General features: G+C 34.9%; 1 protein-coding gene across 2 annotated transcripts in view; it reads left to right on the top strand.

Annotated features, from left to right (window-relative positions):
• Window positions 1-25,112, top strand: part of INTS6 (integrator complex subunit 6) — an 87,801-nt gene that overhangs the window by 44,709 nt on the left and 17,980 nt on the right. For both annotated transcript variants that reach the window (XM_032874113.1, XM_032874115.1), the window contains exons 5-9: window positions 11,111-11,294; window positions 17,061-17,186; window positions 18,602-18,756; window positions 24,080-24,232; window positions 24,359-24,491. In XM_032874113.1, coding sequence (XP_032730004.1) covers window positions 11,111-11,294; window positions 17,061-17,186; window positions 18,602-18,756; window positions 24,080-24,232; window positions 24,359-24,491 — 751 coding nt within the window. The remainder of the gene's footprint in view (window positions 1-11,110; window positions 11,295-17,060; window positions 17,187-18,601; window positions 18,757-24,079; window positions 24,233-24,358; window positions 24,492-25,112) is intronic.

Here is a 25,112-nt window from a genome sequence, read left to right as displayed (position 1 = left end):
AACTATTACATTAACTCCTTAACTTGCCTTGTTTTTTTTTTGGCCTGTCATATCATGGCAAAAATGATTCTAAAGCACACCACTTGAGTGTTACTTTGCTGTTAAAAATGTTTGATTGCTTTCCATCGTTCACTAGATTCCTTAGCAGCCTTCACAACTTAGCCAGTCACCTTATTTATCCATACATCATCCATACATCATTTATTCATTCAGCCATATTTATTGAGTTTCTTCTGTGAATCAGACACTGTGCTAGGCTCTGAGTCTCAAATGGTGAGTAAAAACAAACAGGAGCTCTACCACCATTGGTCTAGTTGAAAAGACAAACATTAAATAAAAACGTCACATAGGGCACCTGGGTGGCTTAGTGGGTTAAGCCTCTGCCTTCGGCTTGGGTCATGATCTCAGGGTCCTGGGATCGAGCCCCACATCAGGTTCGCTGCTCAGCGGGGAGCCTGCTTCCCCCTCTCTCTCTGTCTGCCTCTCTGCCTATTTGTGATCTCTCTTTCTGTCAAATAAACAAATAAAATCTTAAAAAAAAAAAACGTTACATAGATCAAAGTAAAATTGCAATTATCATATATCCTGCAGAAGGAGGAATATGTGCTTTAAGAGCTTACAGTAAGGGCACACTAGATCTAATCGGGGAGCTCAGAGAAAGCTAAGATCTGAAGAAATGAGTAAGATTTACTACACAGAAAGTGGGAAATATGATCATATCAGACTGTGCAAAGAATCTTCCCAATGGGAGTATTTTTTTTTAAAGATTATTTATTTATTTGACACAGAGAAAGTGCACAAGCAGGGGGAGAGGGAGAAGCAGGCTTCCTGCTGAGCGGGGAGCCCAAGGTGGGGCTCAGTTCCAGGACCCTGAGATCATGACCTGAGCAGAAAGCAGACACTTAACCGACTAAGCCATCCAGGCGCCCCCACCCCCACCAAAAGGAGTATGTTTTGAGAACAAGACTAGAAACAAGCTCATGTGACTTAGTGCATAAAAGAAAAGGGATCACTGTATAAAATGGAAGGTTGGCTTGACCACATAAGGGACTCGAAGCAATGCCAAGTCATGTTGTTATTAAAATAAAAGCAATAGGAGGCCATCCAAGGGTTTTATTTGGAGATACTGGGTGGAGGAGGGGAGACAAATGGATGTTGGAAGACCAGTTAGGCATTGTTGCATTAGTTCTGCTAATGGATTGGCTGAGGAGTTTGGTGATGGTAGAGAAATAGTCATTTTAAGAGATACTTGTAAGGTCAAATCAACCAAATTTGGTGACATACATTATATTACATTTGGGGTATAATAAAGAAGAGGGAGATGGCTTCTTGAAATGCTGGAGAGATTATGATACCATTCACTGAGCTAGGAAATGTTGGGTGTCATTTTGGGTGGAGGAAAATCATGACTTCAGTTTTGAAGGTTGAGTTTAAGGTACCTTTGAGCCATTCAAGGGGAATGTCAAGTAGGCAGAAGAATGCTCAGAAGAAAGATCTAGGCTGGATATAGAAAAATGTTTAATATTATCTGAGTATTGATAGTAAATGAAGCTGTGGGCAGGGGTTGAGGGTTTAAAATGTAGATTGGCCAAGACTTAAAACTAAGCCTTGAGGATCTGTAGCAGTTAATGGTATTGAAGGTTGAGTCTGGGTTGTGTGTTGAGGGTAGAATACAGAACAGCCAGAGAAGAGGAGGGAAAACCATGAGAATATTCCAATGTGAAAGCTAAAGGAGGAGTGTCTAAAGAGTGGTAGTTTGAATACTGCTGGGAAGCTAACTATGAAAAATCTCCACTAGATTTAATGGCACCATTATCTATTTCTGTGTAATACATCATCATAAATCTTAGAAGCTTGAAACCAGTGTATTATTTCTCAAGATTCTGTGGGTTGAGGTCATTCAGCTGGCTGCTTAACTGGGGCTGGAATATTGAAGATGGCCTTTTTTTATAATCTGGGGCTTTGGTACTCGTTGTTGCCTGGGCACTTTGCTGCTTGTCCCTGTGGCTTCTGTCTCCATATGCTGTCTGATCAGTCAGTGGTCAAGTTCAATCTTCCTTTCGAGGAAGCTGGCTCCTGAGGGGGTGATAATGAAGTTGTGAGGCCTGTTAAGACTTAGTCCTGGAACACTTTACATACTTGTCATTTATCACAATGACCAAAAAAAATCACAGGTGACTCTCTGTGGGAATTGTTTTAGTGGACTGAAAAGACTAGGGAATGACTAGTAGATGAAGAAAAAAATTCCTTGTCATTCTTTTCTATTTTCTCTAAACTTGACCCAATAGGCTACTAACTGCCTGAATACTTCTGTTTTTTTCCTTCATATATTCCCTTTCTCTGAATGTTGTTCCTCTATCTCCCCCATATTAAAACCTTACCCATTCTTTTTTTTTTTTTTTTTTTTTTTTTTTTTAAGATTTATTTATTTGTGTGAGAGGGTATACGAGCAGGGAGCAGAGGGAAAAGAAGAGGAGAGTCAGACTCCCCACTGAGCGGAGTCCAGAGTGGGGCTCAGTCTCTCTCATGACCCTGAGATCATGACCTGAGCCAAAATGAAGAGACCAATGCTTAACCGACTGAGCCACCCAGGCGCCCTTAAAACGTTACCATACTTAAAGGCCTTCTTAAAAATCTTCAGTTTCTCCTTTCTACTTTACTGTCCAGCAGCTTTGAATTTTAATTTGGTTTTTCATCCTAGTATTTTTTTTATTTCTTGCCTCCTATATTTTTGATGATGATCTTCACCCTGCAAATGCCATCGTCCAATCTACAAAAGGTTCTAGATTCTTAGTCAACTTTTCATTTTCCTAACTTACTCAGATGCTGCTTTTCTGTGAGCCTTCCCTGGTTCATCCGCCAGATAATCACTTACTCCTGTACTCACACATGTTATATCATCAAGTACTTTCAGCCTCTCATATCATGGCAATAATGATTCTAAAGCACACCACTTGAGTGTTATTCTGCTGTTAAAAATGTTTGATTGCTTTCCATTGTTCACTAGATTCCTTAGTGGCCTTCACAACTTAGCCAGTCACCTTACTTATCCATACATCATTTATTCATTCAGCCATATATATTGAGTTTCTTCTGTGAATCAGACACTGTGCTAGGCTCTGAGTCTCAAATGATGAGTAAAAACAAATAGGAGCTCTACCACCATTGTTGTAGTTGAGAAGACAAACATTAATAAAAACGTCACATAGATCAAAGTAAAATTGAAGTTATCATATACAAGGCCAAGTACTTGTTAGGGCTTCAACATACGGAATGACTGTTTCTCCACCCCCTGCTCTAGGTGTCAGGTTTTGCAGCTTATGTTTTTGTGTCCTCTATGTGGTACATACAAGGGGCATAGAGATCAAATACATACATAGTAAGAGAGTAATCCTCCCAGCTCTTGAAGATAAGACTACCTGGTTTTGTGACCTACCATAAACATTACCACAGATTCCGTGTTTGTGTGTTTTGGGGTGGGGAGAGCACAGGTCTTATTGGCAGGACTGAGAGGTGCTTGTGTTCTGACTGCAGCTCTCACTCTACCCCTCTTACTCTTGTACTTTTCTTCCACGGTGGGAATGGGGACACCTCATTTATTTCATTTGACAAATACTGTGATGGGGGGTGGGGCACAGAAAAGAGTAAGATCCTTCTCCTTGCCCTCTCTCAAACTGGTGGGATAGGTAAATAGGTGCCAGGTAAATGGGTCATTAAAACATAAGGTAGGAAGTATGATTATTAAAGGACTTACTATTTGAATTACTTCTGTAATAGAACCAGTTGGCATAACATCTAAGTGCAAGGGAAACCTCCTAAGTGTTGGTACAGATCAATCAGTCTTGACTCTCATGGTTGGCTCTGGTGTGGACATTATCTAGGAGCCAGTTAGGTGGTTGTATACGATGAGAAAGCTGCTTGGTTTCTGAATTAAAGGTGTTTTAAAAGTAAATTTCTTTTGTCTTTTTTTTACTATTTGCTGACTTTTATTCTTTACATTCTGTGGGTCTAAAAAATAACTAGTTAATGTGTAAGAATTCTGGTTATCTAAGGTTTTATAATAGTTTCTCTTAAAGTGAGCTAGCTAAAACATGTCATATTATTTGGCTTGGTATAGTCCTTATTAAATCTTAACATAATGCCATGCTTTAGTAGGTGCTCAATGAATAACACAATAATTAAAATTTAAGTTGAGCCTTAGCCCGTTCTTAGCACAGTCACAAATAATTAGGATTTGAACCATAATCAAAAACAAAACGGTTGAATGAAGGAGAGATTGCACTTTTATAACAAAGGTTGAGCAAGCCTAATGATAGACTGTCATTAGACCTACCTAATCTACCCTTTACTTTTGATACCTGTGGAGAAATAAATTTTATTCCTTTTTAATAAGAAGTTCAGGAAAGACTCAAGGTGAAAAGTCAGTAAGATAGATCTCCAAAGGAAAGAAGGAAAAATGGGACAGTTTTCCTAAATTTAAGCTGGAGTTACGTTTCCTTTTCTGTCAGCTACCAGGATAATTACATAAGTTGTCTGAATGGTGGTAACAATGAAATGAATCACTTAAAATAATATAGAGGGGCGCCTGTGTGGCTCAGGTTGTTGAGCGTCCAACTCTTGGTTTCAGCTTAGGTCATGAATCTTGGGGGGATCAAACCCCGATTCAGACTTTGTTTGTGCTCAGTGTGGAGTGTGGAGTCTGCTGGAGATTCTCTCCCTCTGCTCCTCCCCCTGTTTGCACTCATCTCTCTAAAATAAATAAAATCTTAAAAAAAAGTAAATAATATAGAAAACTTCAATTGTATACAAGTAAAAATAAAACTGTTATTATAAACAATAATTTTCTTTGCTTATTAATAAGTCCATTAGACTGAGGTTTTGCCAAGTACGGTCTTATGAAGACCCTAATAAAGACCAGTAATGTCATGATTATGGGGAGATTACTCTATTCTTGAATTGCATATGATTTAGCCAATTCTTAAAATTTGCAGTCCTTGCATGGTCTAAACTTGATTATATAGCAGGGATTATTTGAGTATGTATCCTCCAAATATGTATCTTCTGACGTGGAATCTTACATTACAACTTATCTCTAAAATGGGGATAATAATAGTACCTGTACTGGTTTGTTATTAAATACATGAAAAGCTCATAGGATTTTGCTTGGCCCATAGTAAGTGCTCAATATCCTAGCTATTATTCTTGCTTACTTTTATTATTGTTATTAGTCATGTACTTAGGAATTGGGAGAGAACAGTAGGAGGGAGAAAACATATTACTGCATCTTTACATTGGATAAAGGAGTAACTTGGGGGGAAAGCATAGGACGTTTCATAAAACAATCTAAATTATTTATAAAATATTAATAATTAGTGGCTTAAAATCACTAGATTTTTAAAGGGATGATTTAAAATTTGCTTCTAAAAGTAGTTATTTTTCATAATTAAACTTTACTTTTTTCTATTTAATAAATTTTTTTTTATGTGGTTATCTCACCACTTGATTTTTTTAAAAATGTAGGTAATGGTTTCACTAGTGGTTAGGCAGTATAATGAAGTGGTTAAGAGCACAGAATCAAGGGCCAGAGCAGCTGGGTTTGAACTCTGCCTCCTTACTATTTACTGTGTACTTTAGAAAGTTATCGGAATTCTTTGTGAAAAAACAGGCGTTTTTGTCATTTGTAAATAGGAATTGTATGGTGCTTATCTTATTTGTTTACTTTTGTGGGTTCAATGAATTAATGTATATAGATGTTAATATATAATGAATTAATATATGTATATATATTTTGTATATATATATGAGCCATATATATATATGGTTTAGAACAATATTTGCTGTATAGTAATAACTACTCTGTGTTGTTAATGACGAATTTTTTTTAGCATCATCAGTGTAGACACTTAACTTTAAATACTCTTACACTGAAGTTTCTTGAAATTAAGTTTTATAAAACTCTTTTCCTGCCAAGTGTTCAGAAATAAGCTAATAAATATCTTCCTAACCAGTATTGTAGTTTTCTGGTTAGCTTATCCTCCCAACACACCTCTAAAAAAAATTCCTTTAGGAACATGATCCCTTTCCTCTGAACTCTTTGAGTGATGGGACCACATTTTATTATGCATCTTTAAATACCCAGAACCTAAAAGATGTTTAATATTTGGTAGGTGAATAAAAAATGATGGCTGAAAGAAGCATGCATAATTTTCAGGGAGTATTTTGCCCTCTTGCAGTATACTTTAATAACTGACAAGGAGAACTCTTTGTTGAAGTCCTTAAAAATAAGGGACCTTTGGGTTTGTGATTATAATCTAATCTACTTTAAGTTGAGGCATGTATGAAGTTTTCTTGTCTTTGATTTTGTATAAAACATAATAAGTTGACTACTTGAATGAACACTTTATCTGCTTTTGACACTTATCTTCATATTAACATATTCAGATATTCTGGATAGATAAGGATAAATGATACAAAATTTCAACATATTTGCCAAATTTTGTGTTTTTTTGTTGTAGATTTTTTAAAAATTTAGTAAATGAAACAGAACACTGCAGATCGTTAAGATGTAGTTTCCTTTGTTCCCCTACTCAGTGTTAACTTTCTTCCCTCTTCCCCACCCCACCCCATCGTGAATTTGGTATGTAGCTTTTTAGTTCACCTTTCTCACTTCTACTACATGTACATGTTATACGTATATAAAACTAGATTAAGTAATAATTTAACAGTGCACACAGATGCTTATCTGTGTCATTTTTCATCTTGCTTTCTTGATACTGTTTTGATTCACAAATATACTCACACTTATAGTAGTCCCCCAATATAAGAAAAAAGGTGATACTCTAGAACAGTGGAGAAAGGATGTTTTTTTAATAGTATGTCAGTTGGGTGTCTGTTTGAGAAAAATCTACCTCTGCTTCTACTCATAGAACAAACTCAATTTCAGATTTAAATGTAAGTGGTAAAATAGTAAAACTTTTAGAAGAATATAGAACAAATTGTCATGACCTTTGAGGGCACAGAAAGTACTAACCATGGAAGAAAATATGTATTAAGATAAGAAATTCAGTTTATCAAAAGATACCACTAAAATAGTAAAAGAGGTCACAAAATGGGAGAAGATATTCACAGTATGTATATCTAACAAGGGACTCATCCAGAATATATTAGTAATTTTTCAAATCAATAAAAAATGTTAACTCAGATTTTTAAAAAGCAGGCAGAAGCCTTTAGCAGGCACTTGACACGGGCATTTTTGCTCCTCGGTGTATACCAACAGAAGCGCATGTCTAGGTTTTTCATAAAAAGACATGCCGTAATTTCATAGTTGTACTATTCATACTAGCAATTAGAAACAACCCAGATGTTTATCAACAAAAAAAATAGATAAACTCCAGTACATGTTCTCTCTCTATTCCTTTGTTGTCTCTCTCTCTCTTTCCCTCTTTTATACTCACATGCTATGTGGCAATGGGAATGAATGACCCACACTTAAATATGCAACAGTATGAATCTCAATCCCATAATATTAAATGGAAGAAGCCATAAGCCAAAGAGACCATATTCTGTAATTCCATTTATATAAAATTCAAAATCAAGGAAAACGTCAAGTGGAGAGAGAGAATGACTGGAGGGGCATAAATTACTAAGTTTCTGTTTCTTGATAAAAATGCTCATTACACAAGGACATTCACCTTGTGAAAGTTCTCCAAGCTATACATTCATGATTTATGTTCTTTTTTGTATGGATGCATGAATTGTATGTATGTTATATTCAAAAAATACTGTTTTGAGATGTATCCATGTTGGATCTTAGAGGTCGTTTATTCATTTCAACTCTGATTTATAAACAGACTATATAGTTTGTTTGTTGATTCCCTTATTGGACTTCTAGGTTGTTTCCTGTGTTCCTGTTTCAAATAATGCTGTAGACAGTATTTTACCTGGCTTCCTGTAAACATACATGAGAGTTTCTTTAAGATGTATAACTAGAGATGGCATTGCTGGTTCCTGGTGTATGCTAATCTTCAGCTTATCAGATATTATCAAATTGTTTTCTAAAATGGTTATATATGAGTGATGGAAAGTTTCCATTGAGATAGACACACACACGCTTCTCATCACTTTTGTCAACCCTTGAAATTTTGCTCACGTGATGGGTGCAAAATGATAGATACCTCATATATTTTTTTTAAGATTTTATTTACTTATTTGATAGAGACACAGCGAGAGAGGGAACACAAGCAGGGGGAGTGGGAGAGGGAGAAGTAGGCTTCCTGCCGAGCAGTGAGTTGGATGCGGGGCTCGATCCTGGGACCCTGGGATCGTGACCTGAGCCAAAGGTAGATGCTTAATGACTGAGCCACCCAGATGCCCTCCCTCATATTTTTAATTTGTATTGTCTGGCCATATGGATTTCCTTAGGTATTTTTTTCTCCCATTTTTCACTATTGAGAATTACCCATTTGTATTTTTGTACATTTTTCTTATGGTTAATTTTATATTGATTTCTTGATTTATGTGTAATTTGCCTTGATTCTCAGAGTCCATATATTCGGAAAGGCCTCCATTTCTGATTTTAACATGTTGCTAGAATTTCAGTTGTAGACTTTAGATTTGGAATAATTGAACCTTCTTAAGAATATTTTTCTTTCAGGCTCTTTGTATTTTTCCTGTCCCTGTTTGCCTACCATTGTTCCTTCCAATATTACTGGCACATTTCAACTATAGGGGATTTTTTTTTTCCCTCTTCTGTTGGTGAGAGGGGATATGGGGAAGGGGAAATGATAAATAGAAAACTAAATAAAAATTTGACAAGTTTTATAAAAGTGATATAACTATGCATGAAATATGCTTGTGACCATTCTTGGTTGTTTTATTTATTTTGCTTGAAATATTTTCCAGATCTGGCATTCCACAAAGGCCAGTTATTTTGTTTTATATTGTCTCCCTTGTAGATGCTTATCATTAAAATATTTGATTTGTGTGTATGCGTGTGTATGTGTATGCCTGCCTGTCTGTGAGTATGGAGAAGCAAGAAAGAGAGAGAATTATCTGATTAGCTGTGTGTGTATGTGTATACAGTTTGGAAACTGTCATTGTCCTATGCACTACCTATATCTGAGGTCTTTGCAGTGCTGTTATCCTGTGGATTCCTGAGACAGTTCCATGTATTGATTATATCCCAGAGTAACTATTCCTCCTCCTTCCTCCATTGCTACTTGTGCTTTGATGTTTTTGTGATCTTAGAAAATGACCGAACACTCGGTGGTTGTGCTTCCCAGGTGCAGAGGTGACTGGTCTGGAGTAAAGGAGATGATGGAAACAGTGTTTTCCTCTTTCTCTTCTGGCAAGGTGTGGTAATATTAGCAAGGGCTTGGAGTTCCTCAGCTGTTTTCCAAGTGTCACGGAGAGAGGTTAGAGAACCTTCCTCACAGAATATCCTGGCCCAAATTTCTTCAACATTCCATCCTACTCCCTCTGACTTCTGCCTTAAGTAGGATCAGTGCCAGAGGAAAGGCTCATGACTCCTGACCATGGTCACAAAACCTTGGCTGATTTGGATTTTGCAGTATTCTCTTGGCATGAAGCTTTCGGAGAGGTGCCAGCTTAGCAAGAGCTTCACTAGGAATTCTCTTCTGAGAATAGAATTTGATTTTTTTTTAATGGTTTAAGGTAATTCATAAAAAAAATTGAGTCTTAAGTCAGTGTAGAATGACTTCAATCCCTAGTTTAACAAGTGCAGAAATCTTTGAGGTGAGAAATAGAAAGGCCATAAGCAATAGTTATGTTTGCTGTATGACCAAAGCAGTCTAAACTTTGGCAATTAATTTGGAAGTGATGTTTTAAAGTATTTTCTGTATTTTAGAGAAAACTCTAAATAAATCCCCAAGTATGGTAATCCTGGGCTTTATTTTTATTTTTAAGAATTATATATGTGATGAAGTTTTTGTTTTTCTGGGTACCATGTCATTATCACACATAAAATATTAATAATTGCAGTAAGGTATATTCCATATTTTCTCAAAAAATCTTTGCTTTTGATTTCTTTGTCTTTTCTTCTGTAATGTTCCACCAACCCTCCTCACTCCCCAGTCTTTGCTTTTTCATGCTATTGATTTATTGGAGAAGGCAATCATCTGTCCTATAGGATGTCCCACTTGCTGGATTTGACTTGTTGCTTCTTGTGGTGGTATTTAACTTGAATCCGTGTCCCTAGCAGTCCCTGTAAACTGGCAGCTAGAATAAAAGGCTTGGTGAGGTTTAGTTCAACCTTTACTTCCCTTTCCCCTTTTCTCCTTTCAGTTTTCCGCATCTGCTGTTGCATCACTTCTTGATACACATTCTTTCTGGTCATCCCCATTTAGTTACGCGAAGATTTGTGTGTGGATTCTCTTGGTCCTCTGTTACTTACTTGGTGCAGAGCTACCCATTAGAATCACTTCAAACTCTTCTAAGATTCTTAAGAATCGAAAATCCTAATTTTAGCAGGTCTGTTGGGATTGGGGAAAGATAGCTGTTAAAAAACACATGGAAAAATAAAAGCCCTCTTCCTTTACTAAGATGTGGTAAGAATCATTATTTTTAATACACTTAATATGTAATTAGAGTGACAAAATTTTCTTTTATGCAGATGCTTTGGGAATATATGTTTTGTCAAAAAATTAAGCCTAATTAAAATTATTAACTGGAAACGTTTGTGGCTGCCGTGGTATATAGAAAAAGTACTGACTTGGAGGCCAGGTCACTTATTCTTTCCGAGACATTTTTTAATCTAGAAAATAGGAATAATATATTTATTAAAGGCTTGTTTTAATGATTAAATGAAATTATTTATTTGGAAGCAGTCCAGCACCTGGTGGTTAGTTGAATGGAAACCTAAAAAGCATTTCAATAATAGATGTTTTTCAATTGAGGTCTTTAGAGTAAAAGCTTAAGAAAATTGACGTAACAGCCTCTCAGGTGCTTATTTTAGCCATATCTTTTCTTCATAAGCATTTGTTTTTTGAGTGCTAGGAGACTGATGATATTTAGTTTTAATATATGTGTAATTAATGTGGCCTTTTGGGAAAAACAGCCTGTGGAATCTTATTTTTTCCCCCCTTATTTTCAGCTCCATTTACCTCTTAATTCTCCTTTGCCTGGAAGTGAATTGACCAAGGAACCTTTTCGTTGGGATCAGAGACTCTTTGCACTAGTGTTGCGGTTGCCTGGCACCATGTCAGTAGAAACAGAACAGTTGACAGGTGTGCCTTTAGATGACTCTGCGATCACACCAATGTGTGAAGTAACAGGCGGTAAGTTTCTTTGCTGGCAGTAATTCAGTGACTTAAGGCAGAGTTGATCTGAATGTTTTAAATGTACATTTCAAAAACTCCATGTTTGTTTTTGTTCAATGAGTTAATGTTAGGAATTACAACGCCATCAATGAACTTCTGTTATCTGATTTGAATGGGATTTAATACTACTGGATCTGAAATGAATGGTATTTCTTTCTACCCATATAGAAAGTGCTGGTATTTGAAGTTGCTAAACTTCTGCCTTACCTATAAAGATTACCAATGGTTCATGAATGCAGTAAAATTATTTTCTCTGAAAAATGAACAGAATTTTGAAAATCATCCCATTAACCATGTAATGATTGATTCCTTGGTTAAGTACAATTTTCCCTAGAGGCAAAGAGGAAGCTAGGTAGTAGGTTAGAGGAACAGGTAGTGAGGTCTTATGCAGCTAGTTCAGGTAGTCACTATGTTAAGTGAAAACAGAGTATTAGGATACTCTGTTGTCACTATGTTAAGTGAAAACAGAGTATCCTAAGACTCTGTTTTCACTTAACATAGTGACTACCTGAACTAGCTGCATAAGACCTCATAATTCCAGAGTATTAGGATACTCTGGAAAAAGAATATGTGAATAGACTCAGAACTTCTGTAATGTGGAATTGGTCAGCAGATGGGTTAAATTCATACGGCTGTGTATTGAGTGTCTGTGTGTACCAAGCACTGTTCTATGCTTTAAGACTGCAGTAGTGGCTATGACAGGCAGTGGTATTCTTGCTTTCACGGAGCATTTTAGTTTTCACCTGATGAATTTAATTTAGTACTCACTCAATGTCCAAATCTGACATACCACTGTTTCACCTGTGTCAGGGGCCGGTGGCCTTAGTCTCTAGACACAGGCAGTGCTCCTTACTGAGATTCCATGATAGACAGCCTCATAAGTTAAAGGAGAATCTAAGGTTCAATTGATATTTTAGGTGCCTTTCTTCTAAAATTCTCAGACAGAAAGGATACCCTACACAGGTATATGAAGTAAATAAGTTAAGAGGTTATTTTTCACATTATTAAATGTTCGTATTTATAGAAGTACTTTCTGGTACTCTTGTAATTCCTTCACAGTTTACTTAAAAAAGATATATACATATATTTTTAAAGGGAAAAGCTATCTATCTAAATTTGAAAATCCACTGTTAACAATTCCTTGTTGCCTTGTGCATGAATGGTATTTTTCAGTGACAGTCCTCATTGTTTCTGTGGGTAGATTCACATTTGTATTCAGAAAATTTTAGTTTTCAGGCTTGGATGGACCCACTTGCTAAAATCCTGATTTTTTTTTTTTTTTTTTTTTAAGCTCTAGGGTTTTTTATTAACGGATAGAAGGCCTTGAAGTTGTAATTTATTTACACTCTTGCCTTGGAAATTTTTTTTATTATATATGCTTAGTTTGAACTCAGAATTATGATAAAGTTATGGGACTATATGTGCTATAACTTTTGCTTCTAGGATCAAGAATATTCCGAGTGGGAAATGAAGTGAGTGGTATAATCAGAGAGGGTCTGCAGTGAACCTGAGACATCATGTAGTGGTTAAAATATCCTTGTCTTTGGGCAGGAATGTACTAAAGCTATTTTGTTTATTCTTGGAAAGGAACATCTCCAGAGGAGAAGATTCTGAAGTGACCCTTGGTAATATCTTTCAATCACCCAGAAACTTTGGTCAAGAAATTAGGAAGCTCCCCCAAATACAAATCCTTAATCTCTCCTTGATGTAGTGGTTTATTTTACTCTTTCTTGCTCTTGCTGTAAGAATATTGAGAAGTTTTTCAAATGCCACTCACCTTTTCACAGATCTGAATAATATGTTCTTTTTTATTATTTTAAGACTGTTTCCTAAAGAAAGTTTTGAGGATAAGACACTAGAAAAATAGAAAAAACAGGAAAGCTAATATCCACTGGCATTGCACTTTCCAAATAAGTAATCTCTACTAACAATTCATGTGCATTTTTTAACTTAATGTGTGTGTACATTTATTTTTCCCATTATAGAATAATTTATGTCACTAAGGAAAAGTTGGAAAGAAATGTGCCTGTGTTGTCACAATCATTAATAAGTTGTTATATTTTCTAGGTATACTCTAAAAATATTGTAAAATTGTCATTGTAAGCATTTTTCTTTTATTAGGTAATTAGTGAGTATCCATTCTATGTAACTGTTTTTAATGCTGGAAATAACAGCAGGAAACAGTAAACAAAGATCACTTTTTGGACTATGTGACAGATAAAATCATAAAATGAATAAGTAGTATTTTAGAGAGTGCTACTTACTCTAAGGAAAAAGCAGGGTAAGGATGTAGAGAGTAACTTGAGGCAGAGAATGAATATTCTTGGAAGGTCTTTGAGGAGGTGATTTTTTTTAAAACCATGAACCTAAAAGTTTGAACTATACTGGTTTGAATCAATGTGTTCCTTATCCTTGGAGATTATCATATTTGTTTAAAGAAATAAAACATTAATTCTTTTATAAATTCTATACCTCTAATATTGAAGTTAAGGCCTCTTGTTTTAATAGGGCTTAATCATTTTTAGTTGTGTCTTAAAAATACTAATCCCCCTAAAATCATTGTTACATTGTGTTTACTGAGTCTTTATTGTGGTGGAACTGACCTAAAACATATTAGTTGCAGGTGTATATCATAATGATTTGGTATTTGTGCATATTGTGACATGACCACCACAGTAAGTCTTCTTAACATACAAGCAGAGATCTGAATAATGGAGTTAACTATAGGAAGATCTATGCAAAGAAAATAGTAAGGGAAGGAACAGACTATATATTTTTGTGAGCAACAGGAAGGCTGATATGGCTGGGGCTTACATAAGGGAGGAGTAGAAGGTAATAGGTTTAGAGCAGTAGGCGAAGGTTGAATATTGAATAGCCTTTTAGGCTATAATAAATATTTTTTATTTTCCAAGTGCGATGAGGAACCATTGGAGGGCTTTTTCTAGGTGGTGACATCTGTTTGTTTTTCTGAACGATCACTTCAGGTGCTGGATAGACTATACTGTAAAGTAGCAAGAATAGAGGCAGAAAGGCTAGTAAGCGATGATAGCCCTTTGGTTTAAAATGTTGGATTTGGGGGGATGGTGAGAGGTGGTCTGATGCAAGGGAGAACTTGAGGATGAGGGCAATGAGAGCAGAATGAATCAAGGATGATTCTTAGATGACTCACTTGGCCTGAATACTGGAGACGAATGGCTGTGACATGGACTGAGATGGGGACACTGGGGAGAAGCAGGTTTGAAGGAGGTGCAGGGATATCAAAGCAAAAAATGCGTAATTGATATGATGGTGGAAGTCCTGAAGATAAAAAGCACTTTATAAGAATTGTAAGACATCTAGAGCAAATAAATTTAACTTTCTTAGCCTCTATGAGGATTGTTGCCCAGTTTATTACAAATATTCTTTTTGCTGCTTCTCCATTTTATTAAAATGCTGGTGTAGTATACTTCTGTGGGAAATTTTTTTTTCCACTTCTGCCTTTAGATTCACTGTATTTAGTTTGATTTTTTTTGTGGACTCTACATAATAGTAAGTAAGCCAGCTCCTTGACTTGAAAGTATGTGCTTGTAAGCCATGATTTTAGAAACTGTGCTTCAATACATAGAGTTGTACATTATAAGGGATGAGTTTTGATTGAGATAATAAAAGAAATATTACATAGGGTATAGGTTTACTTTGTAAAAATGGCAAAATTTGCTATTTCCTCTTTACCTTCAAAAGAATGGATATTTATTATTTAAGTGACTCAAGTTTATTAACTTTTTCTTTAGTTTTTATAAAGCATCTTTGTAATTCTTTTTTATACTAAGGTTATAACTGCTATACTCCTATTTTCCTAATCAATTGATGATTGATTTCCTAATCATTGATGATGACAGGATAGAGGAGCAGAGAGAATTGCTACAATTTTATACTTTCAAATTTTTTGTTTTTTAATGACTTCTTGGGAATATGCTTTAATTTCAGGAAATAAGATAATTCAACCTTTATATAATCTTCTAGATACTTTGTGTATCAAGATGATCAATCTTTATATGTATTGTGACTCGAAAAAATATTTTAATTTATCAATTCTTTCAAATAAGTATGATTTCATATAGGCATTCTGTTTTAAATACTGATTTCAAATTAACATCATGATTTCCAGGGAACAAAGTATACCCAGATTAAAGTTTCTAATGTCCTGTAAAGGTTTGAATCTTGGGCGTATTAACTTGGATAAATTAACCTCTCCATGCTTTAGTTTTCTTATTTATAATCTGGAGAAAGTAAGCCATACAGTTGTTGCAAGGATTAAATAAATTAATATGATAAAGTGGTTGGAATAGTGCCAGGCATGTAGACATTCAATAATTGGTAGGTATTTTTATGATTATGACTACTATTATTGTATACAGGTAGGTTGTTTGTTATCTGATACTTGTTTTTCTAAGTATAGCTGATGGTCGGTTTGAATCACTCTACTGCCTAATGTTTTCTATTCTGAGTAGCCTTTAATAAATCACATGTCGGGTATAAACTGATATGAGTAATTTGATATGTCAAATATAATGATACATAGCTGTGTTTGGAAATAATTGGTAAAATCAGAAAGAAAATGTAGGACTTTTCCATATTGAGCTTATTGCAAATAACATTGTTAAGATGTTTGATTAGACTGTTTTAGTTGTGAAAGTTCTCAGCATTGGTTTGGATCAGCACATGTGATAGAAATATGATACAAGTTACATACATAATTATAATTATCATAGTAGTCACATTAAAAAGGTGAAACTAACCTCAGTATCTTTTAAGTCAGTAAGTACAAAGTATTTCAACATGAAACTGACATTTAAAAATTATTGAAATAGTTTATATTTTTTGTATTAATGTTACAAAATAAGTTATATATTTTATAGTTATTATACATATCAATTTGGACTAGCCATTAGATGGACTAGCCATCTCAGTAGCCATACGTGGTCAGTGATTCCAGTATGGGACAGCACAGGTCTAGATACATTTATGGAAAATCCCTGTTTAAGAGATCTTTTCACTAGTATGTTTTTTTAACCATTAGCATTTTATTGCTCTGTACTAAAAATTCTATAGGTTAAAATATACAAAAGGAAAATTCATTTAAGATAGGTTTAATTCCCTAATATGTAAGCCAAAGGAAATTCAGGAAAAGCACATGCTATCATCTATCTTAAAGTGCAAATATGTCAAATATGCAGTAATTTCTAATTAATTAATTAATTAATTTCCAATTAAATAATTGCGTATCTGCCATGTGCTTAGCATTACTCATTGTGATAATACTTTCATTTATTAGGAGTAAGATCTTGAAGGTTAGTTATTAGATGTTAGGTATATGTATTAAAGATAAACTATACTGGGTAATAGTTGAAGATAATTTTATGTTTGTATTTTAAGTTATATTTTATATAATATACATATATAAGTATATGTATAATGTGATTTTTTTCATTATTGTTTTTTCAGACCAAATTTCTGTTTTCTGTGTATCTACATTTAGAAGAAAAATTGTACATACTGTCATAAGATGGAATTGTTAGTTGATTGAAAATGACCATTTTTTTTTTCATTTTTCTATAAGATAATGAAATAAAGTCAAACTTTGCCATTGAACTTTTGTTAATAGTGTCAGAAACCCAACTGGCTTGGGTTCTGGCTTGCTAAAGGTAGAAATTTCTGCAACTAACTTTATTCTTTTTATCTCAGGCCGCTCATACTCTGTATGTTCTCCAAGAATGCTTAATCAGTGTCTGGAGTCTTTGGTGCAGAAAGTACAAAGTGGGGTGGTAATAAACTTTGAAAAAGCAGGACCAGATCCTTCACCTGTAGAAGGTATTATTGTACTTTTCTTATAGACATTCTAAACTTTATTGTTGAACTAGAACTGAAAAATTACTATGATTTGGCTTTAAGATTGACAAGGTCAAATTATTAAGATGACAAAATGGCTATTGGTAAAGAGGGAAGATTAAACAGGAAAGTTAAGATAAACTGATAGTGGTTCATTAGCATCACTTTTTTATACTGATTGTTCATAATCATATAGGAGTCAAAAACCTTATTAGGCATTTATGGATTAGCAGCCTCATACTTCCTTTTTTAAAAAAAAAAAAAAAGGCCATTTTGCCTCTCTCCAGTATATGTGCTTATCTTGTGTTCCTTAATTGAACAAGAATATTCAATCCTAGGTGTTTAATTCCTTAGCTACATTTTTTTCTAAGGATCAGTCTGGTCAAAAACAAATGATATTGTGTGGTTACAAAAAAGAGGAACCAGCCTTTGCCATTAAGCTGGATTCTATTCTAGTTAAGTTCCACCTGACTTTATTTTAGTATTCTGTGATCATGAACTATTTATATTAGCTAGAGGGTATAATGAGTTACACTAGAACCAATGGACAGCTTATATCTGTGATCCTCTGTGTAGTATGGCATAGCTTATAACAAAATTACAGAGTCATTAATGACACTTGGCAGAGGTGATCCATTGAGTGGGTAAATTGGGAGAACAGAAAGGTCATAAGGAAAAAAAAAACTGGTTACTCTCAGAGGGGTATAATAGGGAAGGAACAGAAAATGGCAAAGTTATATAAATTGTGTTACTGTGTCTTTAAAAAAAAAAGCTTCTTTATATGACTCTTAGACACAGAATGTATTTATTTTTAAATTATTTTAATATTTGGCTTAGAGTTAGGCACCAAGTAAATGTTTAATAAACTGTTGAAGACAGTTGCTGTTTTGCTAGAATTATTTTAGATTGAAGGTAGATACCTCGAGTTTGATTTGCATATTAAATTTTTTTGTTATTTAGGCTTTAGTTAAAAATGATTTTAAAGAAATCTTAATTTAGCAATACTTACCTAGTATTTACTTAGCCAATGGATGACGAAGAGATTGGGTTTTTGCCCCTATCATCTAATAATAGAGAAAACATACCATTCATTAAACAAGTATCTACCAAAAAGTAGGTTTTACTTATTCTGAACTGGCAAGTAAAGGATACTGTGGGACCTCCTTTCAACTGTTGAATTCATAGTTGGAATTTATAGCCTTTACTGTTTCGTGAATTTTAATCTAGGTGTTAAGTTGTCATGATAGTAGAACCATTCAAAAGAAACAGGAAAATTCAGAATTGAGCAAGACTCGGACATTTTTACTAGGTTAAGTAACAATGGATATAATTTAACTTTTTATGGCTTTTTTCCCTTAATGATACGTACTTTCTTTGTCTTAATTTCTTTACTATAGATGGGCAGCCAGATATATCAAGACCTTTTGGATCACAGCCTTGGCATAGCTGTCACAAACTCATATATGTCAGACCAAATCCTAAAACTGGGGTTCCTATAGGTCATTGGCCTGTTCCAGAATCTTTTTGGCCAGATCAGAATTCTCCAACACTAGTAAGTACCAAAATGACCGTGACTTTGTATTAGTCACTGTTTAACTGCTTTTCATAGTAGTTTTAAGTACTGTTACCAAGGATGTGGCTAATTTACAGGAATTAGACAGATATTCAAAGTGCTCTGGTAAGCTATTACATGATTTAGTATACTGTATCATTCATTATGAAGTAATAGAAAAAAAGTGTTGGTTTCCTTTAGAATTGTTTTTGTTTTTTAAGAATTTATTTCTTTATCTGACAGAGAGATCACAAGTAGGCAGAGAGTCAGGCAGAGAGAGAGAGAGAGGGATAAGCAGGTTCCCTGCTGAGCAGAGAGCCCCATGCAGGGCTGGGATCATGACCTGAGCCGAAGGCAGACACTTAACTCACTGAGCCACCCAGGTGCCCCCTCCTTCAGAATCTGTTATGTTTATGTTTTTATTATTGGCATTTGGGTGCAGAATCATAATGTAAGAAGAGTTTCTCTTTGGTCTCTAAATATTAATGTAACATAAGGATTTGTCTCTAGGATACAATTTAGAATTTAAATGAAAGTTTAGAAAATAATTCCAATTGTTTATAATCTTTTAGGATATAGTCTTAGAAATTTATGTTGACTTTCATGGTTTTAGGTTATATCCAGTGTTTTCATTCTGGAAGTTTTTAAATAGAAATGACTTTCTGGTCTTGTTTATATGAATCATTTTTAGAAATTGTGAGATTTATTGAATGATCATTGTGAATTAACAGTATTCACTCTATGGTTCTTACAGTAAAGGGTAAATTCATGCAAATTAATATCTAGCCAATGATATTAATACACTTTTTTCAGAATAGCTTTTTTCGTAGTATCTGAGCTTTTTTTTTTTCTAGTTTCTAGTATCTAGGGATACTTTGTGGGAGAACATGTTAGTAGTTCTTTTGCTATTACCCTTAGAAGATAATAATCATATTTCAGAGATCCATGAAGCAGTTTTTTTTTTTTAAAGATTTTATTTATTTATTTGCAGAGAGAGATTACAAGTAGACAGAGAGAGATTACAAGTAGTCAGAGAGGCAGGCAGAGGAAGGGAAGCAGGCTCCCTCCTGAGCAGAGAGCTTGATGCTGGGCTTGATCCCAGGACCCTGGGACCATGACCCGAGCCGAAGGCAGAGGCTTTAACCCACTGAGCCACCCAGGCGCCCCCCCATGAAGCAGTTTTAATAAAGTTTCATGCAGGTACCATTTTTTAATTAAACTGAAACCTTTCTGAAACTTTTTTTCATTATTATTTTTAAGTTTTTATTTTAATTCCAGTAAACATATGGTATTATATTAATTTCAGGTATAGGATATAGTGATTTAACACGTCCATACAACATCCAGTGCTGATCACAAAACTGCACTCTTTAATCCCCATCACCTATTTCACCCATCCCCTCACCCACCTCCCCTCTGGCCATCAATGTGTTCTCTGTAGTTAAAGAGTGTTTCTTGTATTCTCTTTCTCGTTTTCCCCTTTGTTCATTTGTTTCTTAAATTCCACATACGGGTGAAATCATGTGGTATTTGTCTTTCTCTGAATGACTTACTTTGCTCAGCATTCACTCTTAGCTACATCCATGTCATTTTCTTTATGACTGAATAATATTCCGTTATAATATACATACACCGTATCTTCTTTATCCATTCATTAATCGATGAGCACTGGGACTACTTCTGTGTCTTGGCTATTATAAATAATGCTGCTGTAAACATAGGAGAGCATGTATCCCTTAGAATTAGTGTTTTTGTATTCTTTGGATAAATACCCATGTGATTGCTGCATGGTAGAGGAATTCTATCTTTAACTTTTTGAGGAACCTCCATACTGTTTTCCACAGTGGCTGTACCAGTTTGCATTCCCACCTGTAGTGCACGAGTTGAAACCTTTAAACCTATATCACCTCTTCAGGGCAGTATTTATTTATTTGTACTCTATACATATTTCCTCTATTTATTAGGGATTTAGTGAAGTGGTATGTGAAATTCAGGCTTTATAAGAAGTGTTCTTTTATTCCTTTTCTTTTTTTCTGATTGAATCATCATAGTTTTTAAAATCTGGCCTTTCTAGAGAAGCTCTTAATTTCTTTAGTCATTTTACTTTCTCTTCTGGAGCCCTTTTACCTTTTATAGAACAGATACCTTATTTATATGAAATACTGTCTTGTTGGTTGTTCATTCTGTAGTATTTTAACACCTATAGAGTATGTGTAGTACTTGTTGAGTGCTAATAGAAGGAAATCTAAAACCAGTGTCACAAGCATTATCTGTTAATATTGCTCTAGTGGTCTGTTGCAAATTGTTAGATTTTGAAGTGTGGGATTTCAGTTGGGGGAGGTAAGAATATGAGGGCTTCTGGGTGGCTTAGTCAGTTAGATGTCAGCTTTTGGCTTGGGTGGTGGTCTTGGGATCCTGGCATCGAGCCCCGCACTGGGCTTCCTGCTTAGTGAGAAACCTGCTTCTTCCTCTACCTGCTGCTTTCCCTGCTTGTGCTCTCTCTCTCTTTCTCTGTCAAGTAAATAAATAAAATCCTAAAAAAACAAGTATGGAAGTCAAAAAGAGTAAAGTGTATTTAGAGGAATGAGAAATAGCTGAGTATAGGTGGATCATAACATGTGTGTGGGACATTGAGAGTATTACATAAACCAATTGGCTCATGACTTTAAATGCAAGGTTAGGGGATTTGAGCTTTTCTCACTTCAGTGGGGTTCACAGAATAGGTGAAGATGTTTCTAAAAGAGTGCTGCTTTAGGAAATTTAATCCGGTTGTTTTCATCTGCAGCAGAATTAGGAGATGAGTTGGATGGTAAGCAGGTTATCTAGACGGCTATTGCTAGGATTCATGTAAGAGATTTTAAGAGAATGAATTAAGATGATTGAAGAGAGAATCATAAGAAAGAGACAATATTGGAAAGAACTGGCAAAGTTAACTGAAGGATATTAGAGGGGAAATGAAGTTTTTATAAATAATAGTATTCAAATAACATGTATTGATACTGAAATTAAATGTGATTTGTTAAGAGACTGGTTCTGAATTTATTAGATCATGGCTCCACCAGTTATTAGCTGTGTTTTGGTCAGCTATCTTCTCCACTCAATTTCCCATCAGTTAAATGGAAATAACCGCTATCTCATGAGATTGTTTGGGGGATTAAATGAAGTCATAAATGCAAAATTTTCTTTGCCAAGTTCTAGAAGACATCCTCTCCTGCTAGTACACATTTTCCCCCTTGGATCTCAGTATTTTCATTCAAAAATAAAATTGAGTTTCATGGACTGTTTCAATAAGATAGGTGTCAGGTACATATGAAATGAAGGAGCACAATATGGAGTAAAACATGGTGCTTCCCTTCTGAAATCTTAACCATTCCACAGGAAGATCAGACTAGTAAACATAATACAGAACAGTGTGCTGACTGTACTAGGTGCATGGAGCAGAGCCCAGAGGAGGTGGTGCCTAACTGCTTGTATGTATTTGGAGTACAGGGCAAGAAAGGGTGCCAGGGAGGAAATCTCTTAGATGTCTTACTTGCCAGTTCAGACTTTAAAACTTTGTTTGTTTGTAATATGCAAGGGAGAAAATGATAGAGCAGCCAGGGATAACGCGAAACCAGGGGCATGAAAAGATGCTGATCTACTTGGATAACTGTAAGTGGTTAGGCATGGCTGGAGCACAGGGTATACATGGTGTGGTGGTTGAAAGAGATAGGGATCAGATCATCAAGGATCTTTGTATATATTTAAAGAAAAGAGTCTGGGTCCTATTTTTAGGTGATTCGTTGCTACTTTTACCAAATAATTTTAGATAGGGAAATTACATGATCATATTTATATTTTGTGGCTATGGAATTGATTGGAGGGAGCTAATTAGAGAGGTTAATTAAAAATAAGCAGTTGTACTAGTCTAATCTGAGAAATGATGAAGGCATAAATTAGAGTACTAAGAAATAGAAGATAGAAATTTTTAGAGATGAGAATTTATTGACAGAAGGCAGTAACTAAATACTGAGCACCTGCCAAGTTTATGTGTTCTGCCTACTAGCTTAGAATTTGTGGGATTTTATCTGGCTCTTTGTGACAGTTAAATAATGAGGATAAGGAGGAGATATTAAGGATAACACATAGGTTGTTTTTATTTTTAAAGATTTTATTTATTTATTTGAGAGAGCGAGAGCGAGGGAGTGCGCGCGAGTGAGCGTGCACGAGCAGGGTGAAGGGCAGAGAGAAAAGCAGACTCCCTGAGCAGAGGGCCTGATGCGGGGCCCCATTCCAGGACTCTTGAGATCATGACCTGAGCCGAAGGCAGATGCTTAACAGAGGCACCCCAGGTGCCCCAACACTTAGGTTTTTAAAACAGGTTTTGTAGTTTGGGGGAGAAATAATGAATTGCATAATAACGTGTTGGAGGGATTTATAGTAGATTCTGGTTCTATCTAGTGGACAGATGAAACATAAAAGAAGTGAGGGAGATTTGGTCTCAACACTGGATTTGAGAGCCACTAGGGTATAGGTAGTAATGAAGTAATAAGAGCCTTTTATAGCAGCAAAATTTCAAATTATTTCTTCATAGCTCTTATTTCCTTCATCAGTCTTCAATTAGTGAGATTTTTAGGAAGGGGAGGCTATTGGGAGGGGAGAGCTGGGAATAGATTAACATGCCTTTTTTCTCCCCCTTACGTTACTGTGTTTTTTGTATCTTTAGATCAGGTTGTCCAAAGTATTGTGTATGTACCACAGGAATAACCAAAGGAAAACATTAGAAATTAGAATTTCTATTTATGTTTATCTTTTTCTCCTATTTTTAATATTATTTTGTTATATATTTTATTATATACCTATAAATTAACTTACAAATAATTTATAAATAAATGTATATATGTCCTAATATATTGTATATTCAAAAACTTTTACTAAATAAGGTATGTAATCAGTTTGGAAGTTACTACTCCATTACAAGAAATTAAATTGCCACAACTGAGAACTTAGGAAGGTTTCTGTATTAGTTATTTCTTAGATGTAACAATTAATGATTACTTACTTAATTCCAAAATTTTGCACTTTTCTGATAAATTTTAAGATCTAAAAAGATTTTTATTCTGTGTATATTTTAAAAATGCTTTGGCTTTTTCTTGTGAATGTAAAATTTCAGCATTACATTTTAAGTATTTTCTTTCAACTTTAATAGTGCTTTCAGTAGTAAATTAAACTCTTTAACTAGCAAAATCGAGGAAATGAGTAAATTCTGATAGTGAGGAATACTGAAAATTAGTTTGTTTCTTGCATTTTGTGTGAATAGTAACAATAAGACTTTCCCCTCCAGCCACCTCGCACGTCTCACCCGGTAGTGAAGTTTTCCTGTACGGACTGTGAACCGATGGTTATTGACAAATTGCCTTTTGACAAATACGAGTTGGAACCTTCACCACTGACTCAATTTATCTTGGAAAGGAAATCTCCTCAAACATGTTGGCAGGTGAGCCAGAAAACTATAGTGACTTAAAAGTTGAATGTTCTTTTAAAAAGTTAAATTGAATCAGTGATTTATAAAACATTTTGTAAAGGTCATTAAATATGTTGTCTTTACCACTCCTTTTAACAGGTATATGTGAGCAATAGTGCAAAATATAGTGAACTTGGTCATCCCTTTGGTTACTTGAAAGCCAGTACAGCACTGAACTGTGTCAACTTATTTGTGATGCCTTACAATTACCCAGTCCTTCTTCCTCTTTTAGGTAAGTATTCTTGTTCTGTTTTCTGTGGCTCAGCATACATACAAATTTTCCTCAAAACCGAGTTTGGGAACATCCCTTTGTAAGTTCTCATGTCTTGTGAAAATTAATGGAACTGTTTTTAACTCTGAAATATTGAACCTACTATCCAAGGTGGTTTTAAAGCAACCTGTGTATGTCTGTGGTAAATTGAAAGTCATTGTCAAAACACCTTTGGTTCTATAAATTGTTGAAGATACTGTGTTTTAAATTTTAAATATTCTAAGTTTTCTGCAAGTTAATTTCTTACATGGTTAGAATTGGTAATACATAGGCTTTGTATTTGGTGAAGAAGACATTTTGTAGAAGCATATATTTATAAATCTGAGTGTATTTTCTTTCTAAGAATTTACCTGTACTTTAATTTTCATTTGGCAAATATTTTTCTAAATGAATGAATTTATTCTAAAACATTGTAATAAAAGCCTAAAGTTAGTTTCTGGGGATCCTCTGGCTATAATTTTTGAGCAGTACTATTGGAGAAGACTAATTTCCCTCCATGGAACCATATCAGGTTTAAGTTGTAGTCAAAATATTAGGTATATTTTATAGAAAATATTGTGCATACTTTGCTTCTGTCCTCAA

This window comes from Lontra canadensis, unplaced genomic scaffold (assembly GCF_010015895.1).
Source record: "Lontra canadensis isolate GAN:19392208 unplaced genomic scaffold, GSC_riverotter_1.0 scaffold51, whole genome shotgun sequence".
NCBI classification, from domain to species: Eukaryota; Metazoa; Chordata; class Mammalia; order Carnivora; family Mustelidae; genus Lontra; species Lontra canadensis.
This window is presented reverse-complemented; position numbering and strand designations above follow the sequence as displayed.